Here is a 27,669-nt window from a genome sequence, read left to right on the forward strand (position 1 = left end):
GCACGGACTATGGCTTCTCAATCCTCCGGGACCTACCTTAGATGCATTTGTGGAAGGCAAACAGACTACTCTGAGGCTAAGGCTAAGTGTGATGTCCCCAATTTAGTAGGTTTCAGGAGTAGGAATATGCTAACTCATCATCACAACCCTTGTGAGCTAACACTTGGATTTGAGGGTCTCTATTGGTCAACTTACTATTTATAGTAAGTTAAGAGAGTGGGTTCCTATTTCTAGCAGTGCACTATGGTGACGTCTTGAGTCATGCTATCACATATTTTCTATGTTCCCCAAGGACGCGTCCCCCCAAAAAAAGCTAGTGTTTCGGGGACGGGGACTTCATTGGGGACTTGCATCCATCCCCATTTTTTATAAACAAAAATGTCACTTTTGTCATCCCCCCCGTCCCCAAAATCGGCAAAAAATCTTATCGTCTCAGAAACCCGTCCTGTTGTCCCCTATCGTCACCGTCCCGGAAACCCGGGCGAACATAGCATATTTCTATTGAGCTTTGATAATAAGATGCATAATGGAGGTTATTTATTAAGTTTGACTTAATTAAATAACTTTATGAGTTTATTGTCTAATTAAATGATGTGTTGAAGAAGGCTCTTTAGTGAAAAGTGTGCTCAAGAAGTTTCAAGGCGTTGAGTGTCATAAAGAAGTATTTACATTAAAATGTTATATATGCAATGCCTTGCAAGGATTGAATTATCTCAATATGCATGTGTTTTGTGGAATTTGTGAGTTTTCATGGATTTGGCAGTTGAAGTAAAGTAATTGAGAATTTCTTTAAACTTTTAGCACTTTGAGTTGGGCCTTTAATGCCAAGGAATTGTGCTAGGTCTGATTATTTCATCACTCAATCGGTTTGGAATTAGTGTTGAAGTTTTTAGCATAGAAAATTCAAATTTATTACTGGGGGTCAGTAGTTTGTGTTGAAGATCAATTCTACACAAAGGACGTTGGGATGGTTAGAGTTCTTGGTAATGCAAAGGCAGAAATAGCATTTGTTGGGGCAATACAAGTGATTGGCGTCAAGCATCTGGGGCTGTGATTCTACATTGAGGAGCAACGCTCAGATTTCTATGGCTAAGATATATTTTTGAGACATTGTTACTGCACATTTGGCCAGCGGTACACCTTTACAGGTCTGCAATTACATTCCTAAAGGCCCACACAAATATTGGGGATTATTTTTTATCAATACCTTCTATTATTGAGATCCAGCATGCATACTAGGTTCTTTGCATTTCAGTTATTTAATAAATGTACATTTCATACAACTGCAATTCATCATATATATGTGCAAAATTATAGATAAGAGAGTGGATTGCCATTTATTTCTAGGCATTGTTTATATTCCTTCTCAAATTCTAAAAAGACTAAAAAGCATACAATCCAAGAAAATACAAAAAATCACAAACTTTCAAAAAAGGAAGGAAACAATATTACTTCTACAACATAGTAAGGAGTGAGCCGGCAGGGCTCATCACAGTGGTATCACAGCCATTGCTTTCCAGCCTTAGGGAGCTGAGTTCATTTATGGCATAGAGATTTATACCAGGAGTACATTATACTCACATGGGTGGAACTTCTCCACCAGGTGAAGGTGAACAGGAGATACAGTTTGGCACTATGGGTGACAGAGATGTTAGAATTTCAGGTAATGACAGAGATACTGCTTCAGGTAATGATATTGACAGAGAGGCTAGGGATACGATCAGGGAGCTTGCACATGGTCGGCATTAGGCTGTTGATGTCCTGCAGCAACTCTCTGATACCTTGTAGTGCACTGATCTACCTAGAGGCCGCAGTAGAGACAGGGGTACGAGGAGTGTATCAGTCAGCTCTCACAGGTCTAGAGAAGATGACAGGATAGACCCTACAAGTACACATGACAGCCCACAGCGACCTACTTTCCTAAGGCCTAAGTCAGATGTGGTGAATACTGAGACTGAGGCTGCACCATTTGTTGATGATGTGGTAGCCCATTTTGCATAGTGGCATACATTACTGAAGGCAATAATACAGAATTTGAACTTCAATAGGTTTTTGACCCAAAAAGAGAGTATTGTAGGGGTAGGCCTGGACCTAATATGAGACAGAGGCCTTGACAGAATGAATTGAAGCAGGCAACCAACAAGATGACTATGACTCACTTTGATGGAAGTAGGGAGATGATAGCTAGAGCTTGGGTTCACTATAATGTCCCCTTCCTTCACTGTATTAGATAGTAGGAGACAATTGTCTACCAATTCCAAATTATTTGAAATTTCTTTATTTATATGTTATGACCGTAAATGATGTAATAGTCAATATAGAATTGATATTATTAATACCCCAAAAATAAGGTCACTGCTATGTTTATTTGACTTATGCGAGAATGATCTGTATATCTATACTTCTGATTTGGAATATGATTTGAAAATTTATTTGCATCTGAGAGTATTAAATAATATGCTGAGGTCTATGTAATGTCTCCACCTCTAGTGGGAGTAATGAAACTGGAACATCTATTCTCAGCTTTGTAGAAAGTTATAATATTTATATGTTTGCTGACTATGTACAGCAAAAAATGAAGTTAAAATTTTTACCGCTGCAGTCTGTAGGGATATTTTTATTTAATTATTAGAATTTCTATTCTAACTGCTTTGTGCTCTTTATTGTTTTGATATAATTTGTCCCTTATTTGCTGTTGAAGCTTTTCTATTTATTATTGGTTTAATGAACTGCATTCTCTGTCTTATGTATTATTTGGCTGCTACATATCCATTTTATTGAAAACTCTTTGCTGCCTTTTATTGATTGTTTATTCCTTTTGCTTATATTCCTTATCCATCCTTCCCTTTCTCTCTTTTATATATCTATTCTCTGACATCTGTTGTTATTGTGATCATATGTATATAAGCTGCAATCTCTATTACAAACTTTGTTTTCCTTGTATGACGATGATCTCCTGTGAACTCTTTATCTACTGGTTGATATTTTTCTGCTATATGTTGTTACTTCATTCTCCAATATATGTTCCTACCATCCTGTTCCCTTTAAGACTGTTGTAAGAGTCCATCTCTTATATCCTGTTGTTAAATTTGATCATTACATTGAAGCCGAGGCCGGGGATGAGGATAAGGCTTGAGCTAGAGCCTCCTTCGATAGACTTGTTTTTTGTTTACAGTGTTTATACATTGCAGTTAAAAATACGTGTTTCATGGAACATTTGATGTCATGTGTTTGATAGATTTTACATACATTTGACAACATTTATGATTCTATACATCTATGTCATATGATTCTATGTTTTCTATTTCCTTCAACTACAATTTACATTTTATGTATGTGATGGATTTATCATTTATGTTCCTTGTTTATGTATGTGATGACAAGTTAGCTTCTATCTAATGATGTTATAGTGTCATTAAGTGTTATTCAATAATGGGTGCATGAAACAAGTTTTAAATTGTTAAGAATCTCCAAATTTCAAAGGTTTTTCCAATTTGTCAAGTTGTAGCCGAGCCACGAGTTGAGCCGTCCTTGCCAAGTCTGAGCCGAGTCTGAGTTTGGGAACTATAACTTAAAAACTAAGAGAAAACACTCTATTTTCCTATTCTCTAATCAACCGCCTATGAAGATTGGTAGACCAAACCATTCTTGGCATGCTTCCAAACAGTCCCAACCATCCTTCCCTTTCTCCACCTATGTGTACTTGAGAGAATTGCACAAAGATTTTACTCTCTTTCCCTCTTCATTATGATTTCACTATTTCATTCATTTCAATTAGTTGACTTTCATTTCTATATGATCTCATTCTCTCTCATTTTTTGGTCCTTGTCTTTGTTTTTGGTTGTAACATACTCCCAATTTCCAATTCTTTTGGACAACAGCACAAGATAAATGTAACGTCCTAGACAAATAGCTCCATCTTTTGCTCACAGGTTCTGACCTTTCTACTTCTCCAATTCTAAACTCAATTTTCAATTGTATAGTTCAGTTTCTATATTTGAGCATTCTCCAATCCAACTCTATATTTTAGCTTGATAAAAGATGTTTGCATGTTAAAACATTCTAAAATGGTTCTAGCGTTGTTTGGTTCTGTCTAAATAGAACATTAGCAAAACATTTCCTTCAAACAAAAGGTTAAAAATAGTTTTATCCTAGTGTACAAATGGAGAACGGTAACTTAGAAAATTAAGTTTATTTCTTGGTTTAAAAATAGGATAGAAACATCATATAAGATAAGAAGAATATACTTCAATAGATCAAGATAAATGAACATAAATCCTCAGCCACATGCCAGCTGAAGCTGTAGGGGTAATTCTGACAAATGCAATTTCCCTTAATTTTTTTGTTTTTCATGAACAAAAGATGCAAGCTAGAGAGTAGCAATATGAGGTAAGCCCTGTAGCCAGATTATTTGAAACAGTTTATTCATTCTGACCTCACAGATTACAATAAAGATATTAGTCTTTTTATCCTTTCTCTCTGCCGGGTTATCAATATGAATGGAGGTTGAAGAATCTTATAAAAGATCTGTAACCTGAACTGAAATAGGCATACTACTTGTGAGCAGATGGGATAGATAAGTAATTACCTGGTGTTGAGACCGCTCATCTTGAATACTTATCACAATACCTGTAGGAATGTGAGTCACCCGAACAGCACTGCTTGTTGTATTTACACTTTGGCCCCCTGCCCCACATGATCGGAATGTATCAATTCTCAAGTCCTCATTGCGCAATCTTACATCCACCTGTTCATCCAAGAAATCAACAACTGAGCTTTGTTGACAAATAATTAAATGAATCCCAAAGTACCTGATCAAAGAAGCTTAAAAATATCAAGCAATTGTACAATATTAAAACCAAGATAAATAAGATACATCAACTCTAAATGCATCGGTGGTTCAAGAAGGTTTTGTTAAGTTTGTAACGGTAAGTTTGATTCTCTCAACGAAACCCAGTATGAAGTCCAAATAAGTCTGTGTAATCTGTCCAGGAACCAAAGCTCCACTGTGCCAAACTCAGTGAAACTTCACTTAGTACCATCCTGTATTTAAACTAGCAATTAACACTGATTGAAGGGTATTAGGGAAAATGAGCTTTGACCAATTCTGTCAATGACAAAATCAGATACTTCAGTTTACTATTAGGATAAGTCCACAGGTCATTGTATACAAATCAATGGAGTAGAGGCATCTCAAACTCCTGGGTTGTTAAATACAACTGATGTTTTCCACAAGTTTTCCTATAGCCTAAACACTGTTTTTTCCATTTCCTCTATCAAGTTCAGCTGTGAATGTTTGAAGTAATATTATATCACGGCCAATGGCCTATTAACAATCATTTATTTTATTGGTTAAGTCAAATTGACACGGTACAACAAGGCATCATTATATCGTAATTGAAAATTTGGAACATTTGATATTTTAGTAGCTACAGAAAAGACTGAATAAACCCTAACTAGAAAGCTGTGTCCCACTGATAAGAGAGAGGCATGAAAGCTATACAGTGGTAGTTGAAAGATCAAAAGTTATTATTTTTTGAAGTTTGAACCCTGAACCAAAAATGTAAATATGGTATAATACATTGAAAACAAAATATCAGGGCCACAACATAAAAACATGTGAAAATCAGAATGTGATTTAGAAGGGTCACTTTAACAAATTAACAATGTCCCATAGTCGTTAAATAAAATCAACTAGACAGAATAAAATTGCATACTCATGCTAATATCAAATAGACAGAGATATTAAACTTGCTTACTTAAACTTGTTTAAATAAAAAGTACAGAAATATTTACTGTTGTGGTGTTTCTTGGTTTGTTTTATTATTGCTTAAATGCTGACAGGTTTGTTTTATACACATTCACTATAGGTTGTTACAGTTGTATTCAAGCTGTGATATTGCTATCCTGTGAAAAACAAATATAGAATTCCTTCTAAAATTCTTTAAGCCAAAAACAAAAGAATCGGGCATCAATACTATGTGTGCAAAGGTGACAAAAGGGACAAGGTAGCAGCAGAAAGAAAAGTAGAAAATGTCAGACGATGAAAAAGAACTGGAATTTTTCTATGTGATGAAATCTTATAATGATAGAGGGTAACAGCTCATCAAAAGCTTAATCCAAAGTATGTAAGTTAAAGGAACCAAGGAAACAAACCACGCCACTATGCCTCTCACTTATGGTGCAGACGTAGAATGCTCATCTTCACCAATAAACCAGAACATACCAGTATTGGACTGCCACAAGTTAGGTTCTTGCGTGAATAAGGCATGCCACAAGATGTTTTAGATGACCAACAATAGCATGACGTGGATGCTCTCCATGATGAATTGAAGGAAAAAGTGTTGAATTTCAAGTAGACATTTCCTTCAGAAGCTTTTGCACATTAAAGTAAAATACCAGAACCACTAAACTCGCCATAAACCTTGTGAATATTTAAAAAGTAGGTTGAAGAAGCTAACTAACCCCTCATTTGATACATCTAATGAAGCCTCAACCCTAATTTCAATCTGAAAACTGCACTCCTCACTAAGCCCTATGTATAATGATTTGACTTGCAAGACTCACCATAACTCATGGTTATGACAGCATATAGGAATTAGTGGGCCGATTCCAAGGCAAATTAGGTGAGGTGGGTGAAGTATACAATGAAGACTGATGTGTTTTGGATTGATGCAAAATATGTAGTCCCCATCATTGCTCCAATTATTCAGGTCATCAAATATGGAAATAGAGATGCACCTAACCTTCAAGAGGTGTATAAGAGCATTGATTCTATGATTGACCAAATGAGGGCATCATGTGAAAGGACCCCACATTAGCATTCTACAATGAACACATTCAGCCAATCATTAATCCGAGATGGGAGAAATTCAATACTCCCTTGCACATAGTTGCCTCTGCATTGAATCCTAAGGGGTAAAAGACTAAGGCTAGTAGAGTTACATCAATGCAGTGTATTGAGATGAAGGCAAAGTTCTCTAGGGTCATTGAGAAGATGTAAGATCCTATAGATGCCACACAATTTCATTAAGTGGACCAAACTTTCCATTCTTAGGGGTTATTTGAGGTGGCCAAGATAGATATAGAGAATATGGCTCATGAGGACCCATTTTTGTGATGGAATTGAAATGCACCAAAATCTTTTACTACCACTCTAGCAGCTAGCCATTTAGTTGCTATTTCAAGTTTCTAGTTCTTAAGCTACTGAGAAAAATTGTCTCCCTATAGCTTAATCCACTTTCTTAAGAGGACAAAAATTGCCTCTAGGAGAGCAGAGAAGCTTGTGGTTGTACATAGTAATTTGCACCTCTTGACTGCAAGACAATTGTGTACAAAGAGAGTCTAGTAATACATTGAGATGTAGAGCCAGAGGAGCCAGAAAATTTTGATTGGGTTTTTATAAGTCTAGATGCAAGTCTGGTCAGTATTAGAATCGATGTTCATGATGCTTAACCATGAGGAGTCCAATAGTTCTTGTAATGACGAATTTAGGGATGACTAGATGCCTTCTTCAATAATTTTGCAATTACATTATTTTGATATCATGATATTCATTGTAATCATCTTTGTAATATTTCAAAAAAAATAGACTCATCACACACAATCTAGAAGGGTTAAAAGACCTCCAAACCCCCTTTTACTTAAAAGCACTTGAACTAGATTCATCGCAAACAACCATCAAAAGGGCCTTGATATTTGAATTTTTCAACCAAATTATCACATTTAATATTGGAAACATTTGACAACTCATGAAAATGGGTCAGTAAATTTAACTAAAAAACTACACAGTTGAATTTTGACATAACTATTACAATAGACATTATGTTCTTCCTTTAAATTGTTGACATTGGAGACCACTAACCTAGAAAATTGTCCAAGATTGTACAACTAGAAGTGTGGCTCCAAGAGCACTATTCTAGCAACAAAGGACTCCACACAAGCCGTTTCCATTGAGACTAGGAGTGGGACCCACACAACCCACAAGTCATCAAGAGGGAAGACTCACCGCCAAGAGTCAACAACCAAACGGTGTAACATATTACCTCTAAAACAAATTTGAAAATTATAGCTTCAATTGTAATGAGAAGTATAACAACTTCCTTTCCGCTTTATAACCACCAAGATCCCAAAGTGGGCAAGATGAGCACATATAGTGTCAACTTTCAAGATTACAAAACACAACTGAAAGTAAAGCACCATGCAAGCAAGCCAAATCACTCATTCAATGGGATGCATATGCAATGAGTTAAAGAGTAAACACCAACTTATCCAGCAAAAATTACAAAGGCGCATTCACTTATTCAGTGGGAAAGATTTACAACACTGAAAATAAACACAACTTCTTCAACATATCCAATGTTGAGTGATTACAATAAACCACTTATTTTGTGGGGTATCAGCAAACAACAATAGCAACTCAGTGGTGATACCATCATAACCTCAATTAGTATTACAATTTAGAATGCATGAAAATATAGCTTTCGGCAATATGATCATCTGAAGCGTTACAATGTTAGAACATTTGCATCAGTAACATCATAATAAGAGGAATAATTGTTGACAAAACAATTTTGTCACACAATAAAATGATGTCAAGTAACATGCACAAATTCACCTAACTTAAAAACAAGAAGAAATACCTTGATGAATGATGGAATACCTTGGCGCAGGTCTGTTTACACTTGCTGTCTGCTGTATTGATAAGGATCGGGCTCACTGCCAATAAGGCTATAGAAACTAAATATAAGTGCATACAAACATACGTGGAGAAGACAATTTAATTACCAGCAAATACACTTCAAAGTATCGCTAATCAAGATGAACTGAAATGAAAACAACAGCTGCTACAGATCTGAAACAACATACTGAAGTGCTGATCAATGGGGAAGACAGGAAACAGAGGGCTCAAAACTCAAAGAAAAAACATAAAATTCACTCTGAAATTGCTTGACGAGTCGTTGGAGACTATAGGTGCCATCAATCAAAGAAGATTCAGCACCAAAGACAAAAGGCGCTTGGGTAGTGGTTGATCATGTCATCCTGGGAAAGTACGGCCTATATCTGCTGTACAACCAACAAAATCTTGCTTGCGTTCTCAAACAAATGTGATCTGCAATTTTAAAACAATGGCATCTGAGAGCAATATTGAAATGCCAAGAAAACCTATTATTCCTGCAAAGTAGTTGGCACTTCCAAGCAAGGTGTCCTGCTCAATGGGGTTGTGCGGCCTGCCAAGCCTATTTGGAACTGCTAGGAAGGATTATTCATCAAGTCACCATTTACCTCAACCAAAATTTTAACAAAACATAATAAACCCTATGCAAATCTGCAACTTTAGAAGACATCAAAAACACCCATCATCACTAAAGCATTAAAGCTTTCAATCAGTAGCTTTGGTAAAATTTTGAGATGAAATCACAACAATCTAGCTAAGGGGTTTTACCCTCGACCTCAAAAAGATTTTGGAAGAACTGGGTTCATTCCAGTAGCACAACAATATCATTCTCAAAATTATCTTCAAAATGAGCCCCAATACCTCTTTGTATAGATTTTGGAGGGAACAATACAATTTAAAATTATAAAAATTCTTATCACGTTTTTGAAATATTAAAAATCATTTGATGCAAGTATCTGAGTCCAGTTGTATGCAATTATCAAAGTTATATCAAGCTCTCTAAGAATCTGGTGTTTCACAATTGCTCCTAGCATATAAAAGTTCAGTACCATAATCTCAAAGACAAAGTTTGTAAAGGAGTAGTGGTTCTTAAGTACATTCCCTTTGATTCCCCAGGTTGCCGATATTTTGACAAAGCCATCAGCAACAGGGAAGTTTGAGACACTCGGGGAGAGAATATGTTTGAAGGAGAACACTTCTCAATGAAGTGTGAATTTTCTGTAGTTGTTTCTTTGTAAAAGCATGTTATTTTCTTTATGTAGCTTAGATTTCATTATGTCAATTAGCTGTTGTTCTCATTTTAAAACAAAGTGTCTCTTTCTTTTACTTCATTACTGTTAACTTGTGTTTCTCTCTCCAAGCTTAGGCACTACATTGAGATGCAGATTTATTCATTCTGAACCCTGGGGTTCTCTTATTCTATAAGAAAGACCTAGGGGACACCACTGAAATATATATGGAGAACATATTTGAGTGCGAGCCATGTCATTCTCTACTCAGTTTTACTAAAAGGTAAAAGCAGTTTTGCAAGTTCAGATCTACAAATATTTACTGTTCATATTTTCAGCGGTTTGTGTTCATAGGTTCAACTTTAAAATACTCAAATCTGTTGTTCTTATTAGAGGTTTCGTTTAGCTACTTTCAAGTTAGGGTTTAAATTTATAAAAACAAGTTTTTCTTACCATGTTCTGAAAATTTAACAGTACTATCAACATTTTTTTAACTTAGACTATCGTTGGAGAGCAATGATGATCTCTTAAGCTATTTTACCCCTTAACGAATGTTTTCTGTGATTGGTGTTTTGATTTTGTTTCCTTGTCCAGATATTATGTTTTTATTGTAGTTACATTACTACAGTTTGGAATTCCAATTGTCAGTTCCAATGCATTACACTAATTCTTTTATAACACTCTTTTAACATTCTTTTGGTCATTAGTAAATAATAAATAAATATTTTTCCTAGAGGCCTTTCCTACCACATCTTTTAGCCAAAATCCTTCATTTATATTTGTTAAACTTGAATTTATCTTCCAAGCCCCTATTTGTGAGAGGAGCCCTGGTTGCTCTATCAATTAAACCAAGGTGCAAGTCTGAAAGTTCTGATATGTTCTTTGCCAAAATAGCATTGATCAATGTGAAGCATTAATTCTGAATTCCTTTGGGTAAGATCCTTATATAATCTTGCCCAGTTATTTTCCCTTTTATCCTCTAAGTGATATAGTCAAACAGTTTGCAACTTTATGAATAAAAGAATTACATGTTTACATTGATTTCTATCTTTGTTTTTGTGAATTGCAATGGTAATACGTAAATACAAGAAATGCTTCTAATTGTTGATGTTTGTTAGCTTCAGTTGGATAAACAATGAGACTAAAGTGCATATATATATAAGAGTGATATCGCTGCCATTGGAAAACATATACTTTAACAACAATGCAATTAAATTTGCAGCGACCCTCAGGTATACCAACATGGCATTAGAGCAAGGCTGCAAATGCGAAAGAATAAGACTCGTCAATAGAAAATATGACATACTTTCAGTGTCACACAGTGGTGGACCACATTCAAAGAATAATAACTTTAGCAGTTGGCATTGCTAATTTTTATATTAAAATTACCATTATTCTATGGATGTGGATCGAGGACGTTGGCTTTGTGTTACCGACACTGACAGATCTGTGACTATTCTTCGAGGAACAATCTTATATTGGACAGTTAACAACTCAGGGATTAAGCCAAATCACATGCAGGTTTTAAACCAAATTGGAGTCAATTCAGGCAACATTGGTGGCATGCCAACACTTTGAGTAACCAAGTCAAGAGGATACACATTAACATGGTGACCAAGTCGAATTAAATTGGAACAAATGCATTTGATGGGAAAACATGAGGTTCTTGAAAATGCATAGGGCCTGAAACAACACCCATAATCACTAGAAGGGGTTGGCACATGTATTTCATCAATAAAAATGGATTTTCCAAAAGTCTCTATCATGTTTACGACAGTAGGGAATCGGGATGAAGTCCTCTAGAAACCTGTACGGCCAAAGCATAATATGTGGAAGTCTCACACCGTCAAAGGTGGCAACGCAAATTTATTAACTATTCCCTTTATAACATTACAAATAATGACAAAGGTTGCACCATGGTTGAAGAAAATGCACAATCTATAGGTGATCAAGACAAGTCATATTTCAAATGGACTGAAAGCACCGGCTTTGATGGATCAACTACGGGTCATCAGACTTTGTGTCAAGGGAAGCAACGATACAAACCAATAACTGATTCTGTGTAATAAGGGTACAATTATTAAGGTGCCTGCATTAAAGAAGTATGACCAAAGTAAGAAGTGTGGACCCTAGCCAATACTTAAAACAATCAACCCCACATACCCAACAAAGGTATGTAAGAATTTTTAAAATAATCTATTTGATATATACATTATGGAATCTTTAAAATGGTGATTGATTTCTAACTATAAATTTTGAGAGGATTACGTTATATAGACAAGAACTTTATTTGCCGTGATTGTTTCCTCTAAGTATGCTTTTGAAGGAAGAGGGAGATTGAGATTCTGAAGGAGCCTGAAATTTCATTATAGGCAACCTTGAAAGAGAGGAAGTAGATAGAGGACATGATTCAATCAACCTTCGGTGATCTCGGACATATTGAGTGAGAGGAAGTAAATCATGTTAAGATGGATTCTTCACTGATCAATAAATTGTAGCTTCATAACTCATGACTATGGGATTTTAGTGGGCCTACCCCCTGTGTACATCATGAGGAAGTGACGACTTCCAAATGATTATCACTTGTATTTACAGAAGTTATTGAAAGGTGGCGACCTTACAATAACTTAATTTTCTATTATGATGGATATCTTACGATGTCTACGAAGATCATGATAGATTATACTTTTCATGGTGGATGTTCATATGGTAAACATTACGAGAATGCGCATGCACATACCTTATGAACATTTTGAGTACATGGTGAATGTTATGCATATTAATGTTCAGGAGGCCATTACACAAAGTACTTGGCGAATATCAAATGAGTTGACATTCAGGAGGCCATTACTCATAGTTTTGGTGAATATTGTGCAACTCAACATTCAGGAGGCCATTGCTCAAACAATACGTGGTGAATGTCAAATAAGTTGACATTCTGGAGGCCATTACTCCCAATATATTTATATTACATTGAGGTAATATATGGTCATGTGTTTATCCTCGTTAGCTAAGAGGGAGTGTTGATGTTTGGTAGCTTCAGTTGGATAAACAGTGAGACTAAAGTGCAGATATATATATATATATAAGAGATATTATATTATTAAATAATCATTTTTTATTATATTAATTAGATAATAATGGATAGACATGCCTCATGAGGAGACATGTCTCTTCCTTAATATAAATAAGAGTGATATCGCTGCCATTGGAAAACATATACTTTAACAACAATGCAATTACGTTTGCAGCGATCCTCAGGTAAACCAACACTAATGAGGAGCAGTGGTATCATATAAATTGTGAACGGCAATCAAGAAATAAACTTCTCAGAACTAGTCTGATACTGCTTGAAACCAACTGCAACATAATTGCAGCACTAGAGATCCATAACAGCAGCACTAAAATGCATAATCTAATCTGAAACAAGTAATCACAGTACACAGAAACTTTCAACAGCAGAAGAACTCAGAATAGTGGTAAAAACTATGGCAGGCATCATCAGATCCATGTCCAGCGGCAAACAGCAAGTAAAGTCACTGTAAATACCCTCAAATAATATAATTTGACTCTGCAATGTAAGAAAAAGATCGTCCAGCTTCAAAGATTGAGAGAAACCCAAATTCCTCCAATATGCAGGTGATAAACATTTCAACCCAACATCCAGAGGAGAGGAATATTGTCCCAAATTCCACAATTTACAAATGTTGTCCAAAACTACCCAAGGAGATCTCATGAGTATTCTCCAACAGAAGTATTGGCAGCTCTTTAAGGCCATGTCCAGCACTTGATCTCATACGATTAGTGCCCAACTCTTCAACAGCAGAGCTACAAAGCATTGGCATCAAGGATAGATTCAAACAAACAGCAATACTTGTAGCACCCAATAAGCAAGATGTCCAAGAAGAGATCAACTCTCTCAAGCAAATCTCAATGCACCAGCAATAAGATTTCTTGTTCTCTTCAGAATTTGTGCTCAACATGTATTCATTCCTCTCCAAGCATAAACTCATCCATCACCACACAAACTCATAATGGCATCCAATTACCTTTTATTCAACCCACAAAAACCCTCAAAGAACAGATTAAAATCCTCCTTACCTACACCCAAGATGAAACTTATATGACCTGCTTTATACAAAGATGAACAACAAAGTCATAGAAATTTGTCCCCAATCAAGAAGGTATCACAAATCACCAGAGCTCAACTTTAATTATAACTGCAAAATTTGAGAGACTCTGCTAAATCATTCACCAAAGTAGATCTTTCATCACTGAAGACAATCTTCTCCAAGAGGACTTTTGGTCTCAGGAAGTTTGAGATGAAAAAACTACAAACTCTGAAACCATAAAAAATTTCAAATAGAGAAATAGTTAACATCAACATACCAAATGACTTCTCAAACGCCTTTTTTATAAGCTTTACATGGAACTTTCCAGGAACTCTATTATAAATCACTTTATTAATTTCATAAGCCTTATAAGTCCAAAAAGCGATTTATTTTACATTTAAAACATTTCCAGCACCTAAAATCACTTTTAAAATGTTAAGTAAAAATTACAATAGTTTCTATCAACTTGCAGAACTCACCAAGGTATCAGAAAAGGAGAACCGAAAATAAGAGAACCAACTAATGGTGACAAATAATCATGGTACCAGCACATACTCATAGTATAAATAGCAGTGTTCTCTAAGGACCAAAGAGAATGAACAGATAATTCCCTCAAAAGGTCAGTGACATGGAACCACTTACTATAAATAGTCGTATTCTACTATTCTCTCAGGACCAAAGAGAACAAACCAGAGAGATTGGTGCCATGCAAGCACTTCTATAATTAGCACAATTCTCGAAGGACCAAAAAGAACAAACCCTGAAAACCACAGGAAATTTGGTGTCATATAAGCACTCACTATAAATGTCAGTGCTCCTTGAGGAACAAAGAGAACAAAACTAGGAAAATTGGTGTCATGCAAGCACTTACAATAAATAGTTGCTATTGTCAAAATGCACTACAAATGAGAACTGGGCTCACAAAGAACATTGGAACTCTCCCAATGAAACTAGAAACCTACCAAAAACCCTAAAGATTGGCCAAAGCTTGCTTTACGGGATGACATACATCGCACTTTGAAAAACCATAGAAGGTGTAAATTCTTTTAAGAACAACTTCATTCTTGAGAAGTTGCTCTCAAAGCATTTGATCACTCAATATTTCATTTTGAGAAAGGCCATTCACATTTCAATTTGTTCGATGAAATTTGTAATACAGTACATTCAATGCAGTAGTGTAAGTAATACTGGAGTCTCACTAAACAAAACGCACGTCATCAGCCTGAGGGAGAATTGCGACTGATGCAGCACTAGTGTGGATGCGACCTGCTTTTTCTGTCACTGGAACGCGCTGCAAAATTAATCATGACAAATAGAATTAGTTTGAGGATACTGCCAAAACCAATGTCTGTGAAATCAGGAATCCTTCACTGAACATAATGGCAAGACATATATGCACACATACCTGGACACGGTGCACTCCACTTTCAAATTTGAGCTTTCCATAAACTCCAGCCCCAGAAATTGCGGCACATGCTTCCTGTAATATAGAATATTCTAATTTCATTTTTTTCTTAGAGGTCTGATATTTACACAAGAAAATCACAGTATGCTCAATTTTGCAGAAATACAAAATGTTGCAAAGCAGTTGCTACAAGTTCTTAGTCATCAATAAACAGTAAAAATTTTGTACTTGGCTGTAACAACAAAATGAGCATATAAAGTGAACACACACAAGCCTCTTCTAAGTTCCAAATTGTAGAATTCAGTTCTCAACATTAACTGGTACAGACAAGAATGAGCATGTTCTTGATGATGGGCCACAGAGTAATCCAAAATGCTACTGTATAAAATGTTCTACACTAATGTAAGCAAATGTTCTTTTAGTTTCATGGGCGGTGAAAACCTTATGTTCTTAGTAAGTATGATCTTTCTTCGTAAACTATGCTGGGCTTGATCATGCATATATCTGAATCCTAAATATAGATATCTGTTTGTTAAACAGAAAATACTGAGCTAGAAATAGTGTAAAGGATTTTGTATATAAGGAAAATGAAGCAAAAATTCTTAAAGCCATCATTGTGACGACAAGCCAGTTGCCCAAACGAACATGATTGTAATACATTCTAAATATGTCCTTAAGCTTTCCATATCTCCCATTTGAAGTTAAATCCCACTTTCTATCCCAGATCTATTCGTTAAGTTTACGATTGTATGCATCAAAAAGTTCAACACAAATACAAATAGTAACTTCACCTTGTATCCTCGAATATCTGACTCAGTCACATTCACAACTTCGAACTTCCATTGCCTTTTCTGCGCATATCGTTCATACCTGCATCTCTTAACCTTATTACCGTTTGAATTATTCAAACTCAAAAATAACTATGAGAAATGGACTGCTACTAAAAAATTAAGTAAACCTAGAATATGACTATAGAAAACAATGAATAGCAATTACATATACAGATGCATACATCTTAAATAAATCCATAGCAAACAATGATGCTTCCTCCCCTCCTGTGCCTGTTAAATATGAGCACAAAATAAACCCTAAAATCAGTGATACTTGCAACAATATGAATGTCTTCGAATTGTTTCTTTCAGTAGAACAAATCTTCTTGACCTGATCAATGTTCTTGACCTGATCATGGATGGATATCAGTCTTACCTGCTCTGACCTCCAGGATGCAATCTCTTGCATCTGCATCATCTTTTGGAAGTAAACACTGAAGCAATTTATACTGAAGATTTCTTTCCTCTTCTAACATCACTGGAAGCTCAGCTACTGCCAGATCACGCATTTCTCTTTCTTCAAGAGAGTCATGTGCCATTACTCTCAAACCATCGATCTCCTGCATAAGAAAACCAAAATTCTTAGATAACATCAAGAAACAAGTTAAAAATCAACCAAATGCTATATTTTAGTAGCTTGCCAATTTAACGCTCCTGGATGGAGAATACAAAGAGTCAGTTATATAACATTTTTTGGCAAGTATAATGAAAAACCACATAATTGAGTGTACTATTTAGTAGCTACAGCATTGATGAACTATTAACTAATCATGATTTGTATACAACACAATAAGGAATTTCTATATATCTGCTTAAGCAAAGTATAATGTTCCCAACAATATTTTATGCAAAAAAATTCATATTTGAAATGTTACAAATATGCTGCACAGATTCAAACTACTTTCACAATTTCTTCATGAAATATGTACCTAAAAATGGCACTCACTCATCAATTGGAATCTTTATATATATTCAACTTTCAAGGACAATTTCTTCACAAACTATTTACAAAGTGTTGGTTACAAGAATTGTCATCTAACTCTATATTCTCTCGCCCACAAAGGTGACAACTGAAACTAATAGTTGAGTCAGGTGTAATAATATTTTACACCTACTCTCTGCTTATTTTACAAGGCACAGTTACCTTCTAATATACACAAAGAGTAAACTCCACATATGTTTTTAACTGAAAAACATATAAGGTAGAGTTTATAACCAGAAAGCTTTAAAAGGTAAAAATCATAACAGAATTATAATTATAGAATACAAAGATTCTACGCCAAAATATTAAGATTTATAGCATCCACAACATCACTATTCCATTTGTCCAAAGTCAAAATTTTCAACACATAATTTTCACCAACAGCTATCAAGTAAGGATAATTCAATTACTAGAGCATTCGACATAAGAAAAATAAACAATCCATCATCCATAACTCAAAGTTTACAATCCATGAAACTGCACTCAGATTTCTTTCATTAATATCTATCAAAAACAGTCAAGTCCTTGGAAACCAGCCAAACAAAAAGATCCTATTTATTGTCATCCATCTGACATATATAGATGGCATTTAATAACTGTCTTTAAAATAAGGGCCTTTTGAAAGAAATTATTTCTAAAGAAAAATGGAACAGTTATTTAAAGTTAAAATAAAACAAAAATGACCCACCAAAGCCAAATTTTACACTACCTGTACTAACCATGAACATGAAGCAAAACAACATTAATTAGTTAGACGAACATGGTTTCTCACCACTACAATCATCATCTGAAGCTGGGCATCCAGCGTTTCCACATTTCATTCTTCTTCTGCCAGTACTAAAATAACTTGAATATACTCTATAAAGATTCCTTTATATTTTCAAGCCAAAGTTGTCAATCCGGAAAGAATGTTTTCATGTGGGTCTTCAACTAATTCTAGACCAGGCTGAACTTTGCAAGTACTACCTTCTCCTAGGAGAACCACCTTACTTCACACCAATTGTTATTAACAGTTATATGTACGCTTACTTGGCCACAAACTTCTACTATGTACTAAATCAATTGCTGCGATGTCTCCTTTTGGGGACATATTAGGAATCAATCAAAAAATTAAATCGTAAGTTGTCATACTATATCAAAATAATGATGACTTAATTTAATTACTAAATAAAATATTAAAATGACTTAATGGAGCTTAGTGAATAATTAATTAAGTCATTTTAATTTAAAGTGGGTTAATAAAGAGACACATAAAAGAACTCCCAAGAGACAAGCAGGGGGAAAATGAAGTCACAGGGATGTATTATAATCTATGCTCCACAGATTTTCCGGGACAGGGACATGTTTCCGGTACATGGACAGGTCAAAGCCAAAATTTAAGGGACGGGATGTCAAGGGACAGTGCTTAAAAACATTGGGGATTTTTTTTTTATATTGAGACAGAATTCAAGTATGCATATCATAACATTGATAAACCATTCAACATAGACATTTTAGAAGATCAATACATGGAAAGTTATCAAATCACAAGTACTAAGTACTTCCATTATAACAATATCACATACATAACTAGCAAAAATCAAAATGCCTAAAGGCTCCAAGTATCATGCATGAAATCAGAGTGAAATAAAGAGAAGTCCAACTAAAATAGTCAAGGTCGCCAAGAGACAGGGAGACTTGGAGGTCTCTAGTACTGGTACTGGTACTAGTACGCCAATTTTTCAAAAATAGAAGACAGCAGTTCTTGGAGACGGCAATTTTTTTTAATAGTTTAAAGAGCCTACTAAATACAAAATAGCAATACTGTTAAACTAAGAGAGTTAAGTAAATAATAATAGTAATGTCACATTAATATAGAGTCAAATATTTCAAAACTCACATAATCATGTTACTATATCTCATAGTCATACTTGTTTTCCAAATATTGTATATGATCATCATCATATCAGATTGATAATTGCTGAGATTAGCATTACATATCCAAATTTAAAATTCAAAAAAATATGGTTTGATGCTAAATTGCCGATATGCACACAAAAATGAACAAACTTAGTACAGTAAACAAAAACCAGAAATCTATCTAGTACTAGTATGTTGATGGTACTATCATCAACTCCACAAGGTTGTGATCATCCATCTCAAGATCTTCAGCTATCATGCTCTCCCAAAATCTATTTAACTTGTCATTGGTCTTAATTTTTGCATTAAAAAATATTAAAATGAGGGCTAAAATACATAAAATAAGTTAATATTATGTTTTACATTTATTTTTTATCAGGAGACTTTGGGGAGACTTCACTTTTTAGATTAGGAGACTAGTAGACTTCAAGAGACTTTGTCATGAAGTCTCCAACCTTTTTTGAGGTCTCCGTAGACGCGAAAAGTTTCAAGACGTGTCTCCATCTCTAAGATGTGTCTTTTAGGGGGGAGACAGGTCTCTTCGTAACCTTGAAAATAGTAAGTAGTAAATGCTATATGCAAACTTTCCTCACTGCTGCTGCTGCTCTATGTTTTTTTCTTCCTCTTAACAAGTACTTCAAATCTTAAAATGATTAGAAGAGTTAATTTTTTAGTGTTTTAATAGAACAAATATGGTTTGCATATTTTTATTATGTTTTTAAGACAACTAGGGGGCACACAAAAAGCTAAACTTACAAAAATTAGGCAGCGGGGCGGGGGAGGGGACTGTGTTTTTCCTTTATCCGAAAGAAGGAGACAACCAGCAATTTTGGGGATGGCCAAAAGTTTTAGGGATGGAAAAGTCGTACCTGGTACTACTAGCCATCCCCGAGTTTCCTACCCAAAAAAAATTGTCATTTCCGGAACATTTCTGAATTTAGCAAAAGGGGACAGCTTTGGGGACAGCAAAAATCTATCCCCACATCCCCAAGATGGGTACAACCCCAAAATCATGGGGGAGGCTTCCCCGTGGAACACTGATTATAATAGATCATTGAAAGGCTCACTTTAGATATTGCTTGGTATATGTTTTTGGATTTTCTCTCTCTTTCACAATTCTGGGAGCTTTGGCTTCCACCTACATTGAGAACATAAACCCTCGAGTTTGGAAGTAGTGGACAAAACCCCATTGTCTATTAGAGATATCACTCGTATGACTTTGTGCTTTACATCTCTGTGTATCCAATCTAATTGTAAGTTTTGTGGCTACAATTGGATTTCAGTTGCTCTACTGAAGATTTAAAGACAAGATTCATATCTCATTTCAAATTCTCTATTTCAATTTGTTATTTTATAATATCTTGTACATTGTGCTGGATATATTGAAATCAATTGCATATTAATTAATGTTAGATTTCTGGGAAATATTTTAGCATAAAAATATAAAGAAAATATCCTAGGAGGATATTATAGTGGTACCAGAGTTGGTTAAAATGCCAACTTGTGCCAGGAATTTCACAGTGGGTTTCAAAGCAACATTTATAAAGTTCCATTCCAATTATGGTGATGTGAAAATATTTTGTATTTGTTTGAAATAAAGGATATATTTTGGTCACCGTTGAGGAAAACATACGTTGGAATTGTATCGTAACTTTGGCAACAGGGAATTATAGAGATTCATGTATGCTTTTATATAATGTTAATGAGCATTAAATAATATTGCTTCCAAGACTTATATTCTATGATTGCCAATTAAATTTTTTTGTAAAGAAACGCTAATCTAGAGAAAGGCAGAGCTATCGTTGATTTCTTGCTTGGATTTCCCCTCTTACTTGCATATGGGTTGCATTGTATTATGTGGAAAAGCTTCTGCTGCAAATATCTTTGCTCAATACTTTTCAATTTCCAACTGATTAAAGTTTGTGTCTCATGTTTGCCATAATCTATTCTAGAGATGTTCTTTTAATTAACGCCAAATTTATTGGAATTAAATTTTAACACCTAATCTATTACCAGGATTTTAAAAATTATCTTACAAGTGAGACATCACTCAGGGCCCGACATATATTAAATTTCCAAAGGAGCTTGGGCGATATAAAATTTCATTTAGAAGTTGAATTAAGATGCTCCTACCGCATGTATGTGTTCAATATTAGAATATTGAGTTAAATATTAGGATAATGTTACTGCCATTTATATACTAAGGTGTTTAGTAATTTTTGGTGCCAAGTGCTGAAAAACCCTTTTCAGCATTATTAAATGTGGGACATTTAGAATTGTCAAGAATCTCTTAAGGAGCAGATTATTAAATTCCAAGTAGACGGTTAAATTCCAAGTTGAAGAATTTAATCAGGCTATTTTACCTGATTGTTTTTTATATTTAATGCAGCCAAAACAAGGGGCCTGGCCCTCATACATCACCATGAATAAACCATTCAACAAGACATTAACAACAAGTCACTACCAGCACTCTAACCACCCTTCCCTTAATATCAGAAAACAGAGTATCCAACCCAGCAAACCAAAACCAAATGCTAACATACATATTAGCATATCTACCAATAACAAACACAAAATTACCAGCACATAGCAGAAAATCTGGACTGTAAGTAGCAGTGTATCTACCGTACTGCATAATGTTCTTCCAAACAATATAGACTATTCTACTCAAGGGTCTACTAGTATGTCTACTGAAAAGTTTAAACCAAATATAACAACAGTCTTTAAGGCCCAACAGCGAAAAAAGAAAAGTAAAAGCTAGACAAAACCAGCAGCAAAGGTCCATCAAAAATCCATAAAAAAACACAAGACGTATACTTTGGCCTCTTCTTTTCCTTTCTTGGCCAGCATGATTTTGGCCCAGTCATCTGCCAGTATCCCAAAGAGATTTGCCAAGTCCTCTGCACCAAGACTGTCCTCATTCTCTAATTGCAATAACTGGAGCATGGTGGCAGAAACATGAGTGACCTTCAAAGAAAATTTGGATAGAGTCGCGAACTCTTATCCAAAGCATTGAATTGATCATTGAGGGCCACCATGTTCTGTTTTATGCCCTTGACCAGCCCGAACAATTCCTGGCAACCAGCACAATTCCCTTTCACAAGCTCTGTCACTTGTCCCTGCATCACCATGGGTTTAGTAGAAACCATATTCTTATCATTTTTCTCCACCCGCACAGGGGAAGTAGCTGTCATCTGTGAGTTATATTTTTGTTTCGCCGGAGAAGGGGCAACTTCAGAGGTGAAATCCACCATATTCATGGTGAAACTTGCAGACACATGGGTTGTATCCTAGCTAACTTTCTTCTTCTTTTTCTTATTAGTTTTGATTCCCTTCGATGTCGAGCTAATATCCTCAGTCCCTATCCCCTCCTCTTCTTCCTCCTTCCCCATTCTTTTCTTCTCCTTGTTCCCTTCTCTCTCACTAGCTCGGACTCCATCTCCTCATTCAACTCCCAATTCCTAATTTCCTACAAGCTTTCTACTTCATCGTAGCCCTACTCTTAGCCAACCTCTCAGATCTCCTTCTAACCCAATCATTCTCATCCCCATAATCAATGAGGTCTCTATTTCTTCCCTTTTCGACATCTGCATTTTTTGGGTCCCATCCTTTTTAGGGTTTCCCAAGGGTGTGGAAGAGGGGGAAGGTTGAGGAGTGGGGGTCGCAGAACAACCCCTACCATTGCCAAGCGGATAAGGCAGATCCTAATTATTAACAACAGAAAAGGGTGGGGCTCAAGCCAAGTGAAAATTATGAAGCCAAAGAATGAGACCCTGGTGTAAAATAGTATGTTTTTTTAACCTTTTTTCTTCTATCCCTAACATCTGCCACAGTGGCTTCTAGATCACATAACAAAAAAATTGAAATGCTAATTTCATCGTGGTGCCTAAAGTGAATCAATAGTGGGAAATAGCAGTAATAGCAGGCACCAAACCTACCCTCTAAGGTTAAATATTTCATGAGCACGAACCAAATATTTGTTGTGAAAGACTATTTCATATAATACTTCAAACAAATATTGTATATTTCGAACAAAGTGTGGCGGGCCTGAAGATACATTTCAAACAAATTCTCGGGTTTACTCTATAGTCATGGGGACAGAAATTTAGCTCTACACACTAGTGCCTTTTATTCTTGGCAGAGGATTAGTTTGTGCAGAAGAACATTATAGTAGCAGCTCATTCAATTTTTGGAATGATTCAAGCATGATTGTAATCCTGACAAAAACGGCAGCTGGCATATGAATTGGGTCTGAACAGTCATTCTGTGTATGCAGGCCACACATATAGTGTAAAATTTCTGCAAATTCTGCTATAAATCAGACTGAAATAATACCTTCTTAGTTGCTTGCTGAAGATAATCTTCTATATCAGACTTATATGAAGTGTCTTCAATGGTATAATCTCAATTCTGGAAATGTTCTTACTCTGCAATAATTCGTGTAAGGCAGAAATGTAGAGAAGCAGACTTTATTTTGTATTGTGTGTTCTCTAACCTCATTCTAACCTTATATTTATAATGCACCCAAGAGGCATGTCCTTAGAAAGGACATGTCTCTTCCTAGGTCGGCCCTTATATATAACTTAATTATTATACTCCAAGATCGGCGTCTCCTAGTTAACATAATTTGTTAGTAAATATACTAACAACAATCATGCAAAGAAACATTAATAAATGCTCCTAGGAAGGTCACCAATAAGGTTAACAATCTAAGACATATTAAAGAGGCAAATCCAAATGAGGATATACATGCATTACATGATCAGTACGATCTGTAAAATCAGATCAGTATGGGATCGAAGTTACAGAATTAACATATAGACATCTAAGTGCTGTTATGAATGATATGGCAGTAAAACTATTCTTTCTTTGTAAACAATCAATATAGAGATTTTGAGTTGGTCCAACATGGACAAATTCTAATGAAAGTAATGGTTCTTGGTTTTATTGTGCCTGAGATTTATATATTGAGAGTGGTGTTGGAGAGAACTCGGCAGTTGTTTTTCTTGGAAACAAGTTCCGAGTTTGAGGTGCAGGAAACAAATACATCTTCTGTGGGAAGGTTGGCTAAGCAGCGGCAAATTGGACTATCGCTGGTGAAGAAGTCGTAATGGGTAGTATGCCTGCCAAAATAAGGAAGGATTTATGAGCCACTGTAACATCAGCAACAGGCTTAACAATATTTTGTGTGAAACATAGAAGGGAAAATATTGGCGTTAATAAAATTCTTTTGGTGCAGATTTCTTCACACCAGAGGCAGAACATAAATTCAACGGTGCAATAGGTATTTTGCAAAAGTCTTCATTGGATCACACAGGGCATTGGAGTTGCTCTGTGTTTAAGTAATGGAGGAGTTTTCTGAGTACACATTGGGAATTGTCTTTCTGACTGTTGTTTCAAGAATTGTGACAACTCACAGTGTAATCTTTCCATATCACAGATTTATTAATACAGTTTGTTGTTACTCATGAATTTGAAAGGTTGGGAGTATTAATTCCAGAATTCTTAGTTCCACTATAAGTGTTGATTTATATCTCTCAAATTTATGCCATATTGCCACTTGCATAAGTTCTCAGAAGCAATCTCTAAGCCAGCTTGTAAACAAATAAATATCACTTAGAATTGTTATGAAAATGTTTAAATGATGAGGGCAAGTAACTTTCACCAAAGTAGCTGGATGGTTCTTGCATGGTACAGTTCATAAAGGGTTTTTCGAAAGCTATTTTATGAACTTTGGTCCTGTGAAGTATTCAGTGTGCAAAGTATTTGATTTTATAACTCTGTGATACAAGTGGTTATTTCAGAATACTATCCTCAAACAACTGTTTGATGGAATGTATATTCTATGAAAAAGAGATCTATGGTATAACTTTGGCTCAATATTCAAAAGGCATCTTATTCAAGATAGCACCAAGATCAGTAATTAATTTGCAAATACAGCTTATCGTTAACATGAACATTATATAATACTGCAACAAACGGGAAGGTGTAGATTAAGTCTAAGGCCTTTCTATATTTCCTGAGTGCAAATGAATTTTCAGTTTCCAAATTTTAACTTGTTTCAAAAGCAAGCATACTGCACTTTCAGAATTGCCTATATATAGGTCAGGGAACTTCTATTATACCATAATAGGAAGCGATTCATCTCCTCTTGCTATCTGAAGTTCAGTCACAAAGGCGTTGGCCATCTGAGAATAGTGTTAAACCTTTGTTTTTTGTCATTGATGTTAATGTAGTTGAGTTTACAGTTGATCGGCATACATGAAATGAAGTGAACGATGGTTATTGAACTAAACAAGTCATCTTACTGGTTGCTATAGGAATTAAAGTTACTTCCTGTCATTTGGGCATCAGGAACTTGTTGTGACTGAAAATCACCCATCACCCATGCCTGGGACCCCATGCCTTTGCATTTCTTCTTTCTGCATAGATAAAGAAGCAGGCTGGCAACATGACCCACCATGGATTCCTACTTTTTCGGAGCACAGGTCAACCCATCCCAGGGATTGGTCAAACCAAATATAATCCATGACAAAAGGGAAATTGCGCTCTCCTAAGTTCTTGGAGCGGAATTTTCATGAATGGAAGATTGAGTCTCCCACAGATGAAATCCACGATATCCTTAGAACCGCACTCTCCCAAGAGCTTGGAGCACAATTTTGAGATGATAAAGGAATTAACTTGCCATGGATAAAATCCTTGGCATAGCCAAAATAATGCTCTTGGATGATTATCCTTAACAGCATCAAAGTCCCGCTTTCCTCAATGAATGAAGCACATTTTTCACCATCCCATGGATGGAATTCCTTGACACACATAGAACCCCACTCTCTCCAAAACTTGAATGCATTTTTGCATGCCTTGAGGAAAGTGTCCAAATTGAGAGAAATCTTGAACACCCTTCGAAATATGCCCCTGTTTTGCCTCACACATACCAATGCATTTCGTGGAACTTCCATGATAGTAAAATCATTGATAGTGAAATATCCAATCACTTCCGAATTGCCGAGTGCCAATGAAAAAATCCAAAAAAAAATGGAAGTCCAAAATTTTGATAATTCCAAATTTTAACAAATCAAAAACTTGGAGAATTCAAGACAAGTTGAAAAATTCCGAAAAATTGAATTTTTTTAAAAAAGAAATTTAAATTTTGGAAAATTTGGAAAAATCCAAATTGGAAAAAATTTGAACAATTTTGAAATCGTGAAAATTCAGTGTGAAATGGGAAAAGTTCAAAAATCCCAAAGATTTGGAAATTTTTCGAAAAATTTCAAATCGATGAAAATTCTAAAATCCAAATTGGCAAAAAGTTGAAGTTGAAAGCTCGGGAAAATCCAGAAAATTGAAAAATAGGAGGAAACTTGGACAATTTGGAATTTTGGGAGAATCCACGATAGTGAGAAAATTTGGGACAAAATGGAAAAGTTGATTTGTTTTTGAATTTTGGATAAATCCCAAGACTTCGAAAAATTGAAAAATTCGGAAGATGGGGATATCTTAAAAAAATTGGAAAACTCTCAGCTAATGGGAAAGGTCATGGAAAAAATCCAAAACGTCGTAAAAACTCCTAAGAGTGAGAATTTAGGAATCCAAATGTGAAAAGATTTGGAAAAAATGAAAAATTGGAAGATTTGAAAAAATCCGAGAGGAATTTTGGAATTTACAATGTTTTTGATAATATGGAAAAATTCAGAATTTTGGAGAAGGTTTGAAAAGTTAGGAAATTTGGAAAAATTCAAAAAATCCAAAACTTAGAAAAATTTGAAAATTCCATACGGTGGAAGATTCCTAAAAATCCCAAAACTTGAAATTTGGAAAATTGAAAAAATAAAATCTTGTGGAAAATCAAGTTTGGAAAATTGAAAAAGAAAAAAATTTAAAAAGTAGAATGTTGGAGAAAATTCTTCATGGATGGAAAAGTCGGATTTAAAAGCATTTTTTCTTTCAACGAGATTTTTGGATTTACATAAAATAAATTAAATATTAATTTATTGATATTTGATTTAATTATTTTGAAAATTAATCCAAAAAAATAAAGTATTGGAAAGAATTGAAAGGAAATTTGATTTCTTGAATTAAATCAAGAATATTGATTACATATTGATTTTTAATTAATATTTAGTTAATTAATTTCCAAAAAAATAGATTGGGTAAATAAACTACATCACGAAGTCAATGGAATCAAATTGGAATCTTTTTAGAAAAAGCAAGGAGAAAAGCGACAAGTGGCACAAAGAAATGGGAATGTTGGTGGCTAAGTAAAGCAGCTGCCTAATATTATCCTACAGCTTTAAAGGCAGCTTTTCTAAAAGATGACTTATATAAGGAAACCATTCATGCATTCCTTCTCACACAGAAATTTGAAGAGTGAATTGAGAGAGAGAAAAATCGCGAGGGTTTGGAAGGAAGATTTTTGAAGAAATTTTTGAGATCGTTGAGGAGAGAGAATAGGAATTTTCTTAGAATTTATGATTGACGATTTTGAATTTCATTAGAGAAAAAAATTATGTGAGTTGTGGAAAGTTGCATGTTTCT

At 35.1% G+C, this 27,669-nt stretch overlaps 1 protein-coding gene across 3 annotated transcripts in view; it reads right to left on the reverse strand.

Annotated features, from left to right (window-relative positions):
- The window catches only part of LOC149561708 (Peptide chain release factor 1), a 111,481-nt gene that overhangs the window by 23,346 nt on the left and 60,466 nt on the right, over positions 1-27,669 (reverse strand). For all 3 annotated transcript variants that reach the window (XR_016363849.1, XM_089825252.1, XM_089825253.1), the window contains exons 4-9: positions 16,630-16,813; positions 16,436-16,484; positions 16,215-16,293; positions 15,424-15,498; positions 15,232-15,309; positions 4,589-4,747 (exon numbers count right to left, since the gene is read on the reverse strand). Coding sequence is in view for 2 of the 3 variants with exons in the window: in XM_089825252.1 (XP_089681378.1) it covers positions 4,589-4,747; positions 15,232-15,309; positions 15,424-15,498; positions 16,215-16,293; positions 16,436-16,484; positions 16,630-16,813 (624 nt within the window). In the remaining variant the exon portion in view is untranslated. The remainder of the gene's footprint in view (positions 1-4,588; positions 4,748-15,231; positions 15,310-15,423; positions 15,499-16,214; positions 16,294-16,435; positions 16,485-16,629; positions 16,814-27,669) is intronic.

The sequence above is a fragment of the Cupressus sempervirens genome, chromosome 4 (genome assembly GCF_028749045.1).
Source record: "Cupressus sempervirens isolate cs-2001-9-10 chromosome 4, ASM2874904v1, whole genome shotgun sequence".
In the NCBI taxonomy this organism is placed as follows: domain Eukaryota; kingdom Viridiplantae; phylum Streptophyta; class Pinopsida; order Cupressales; family Cupressaceae; genus Cupressus; species Cupressus sempervirens.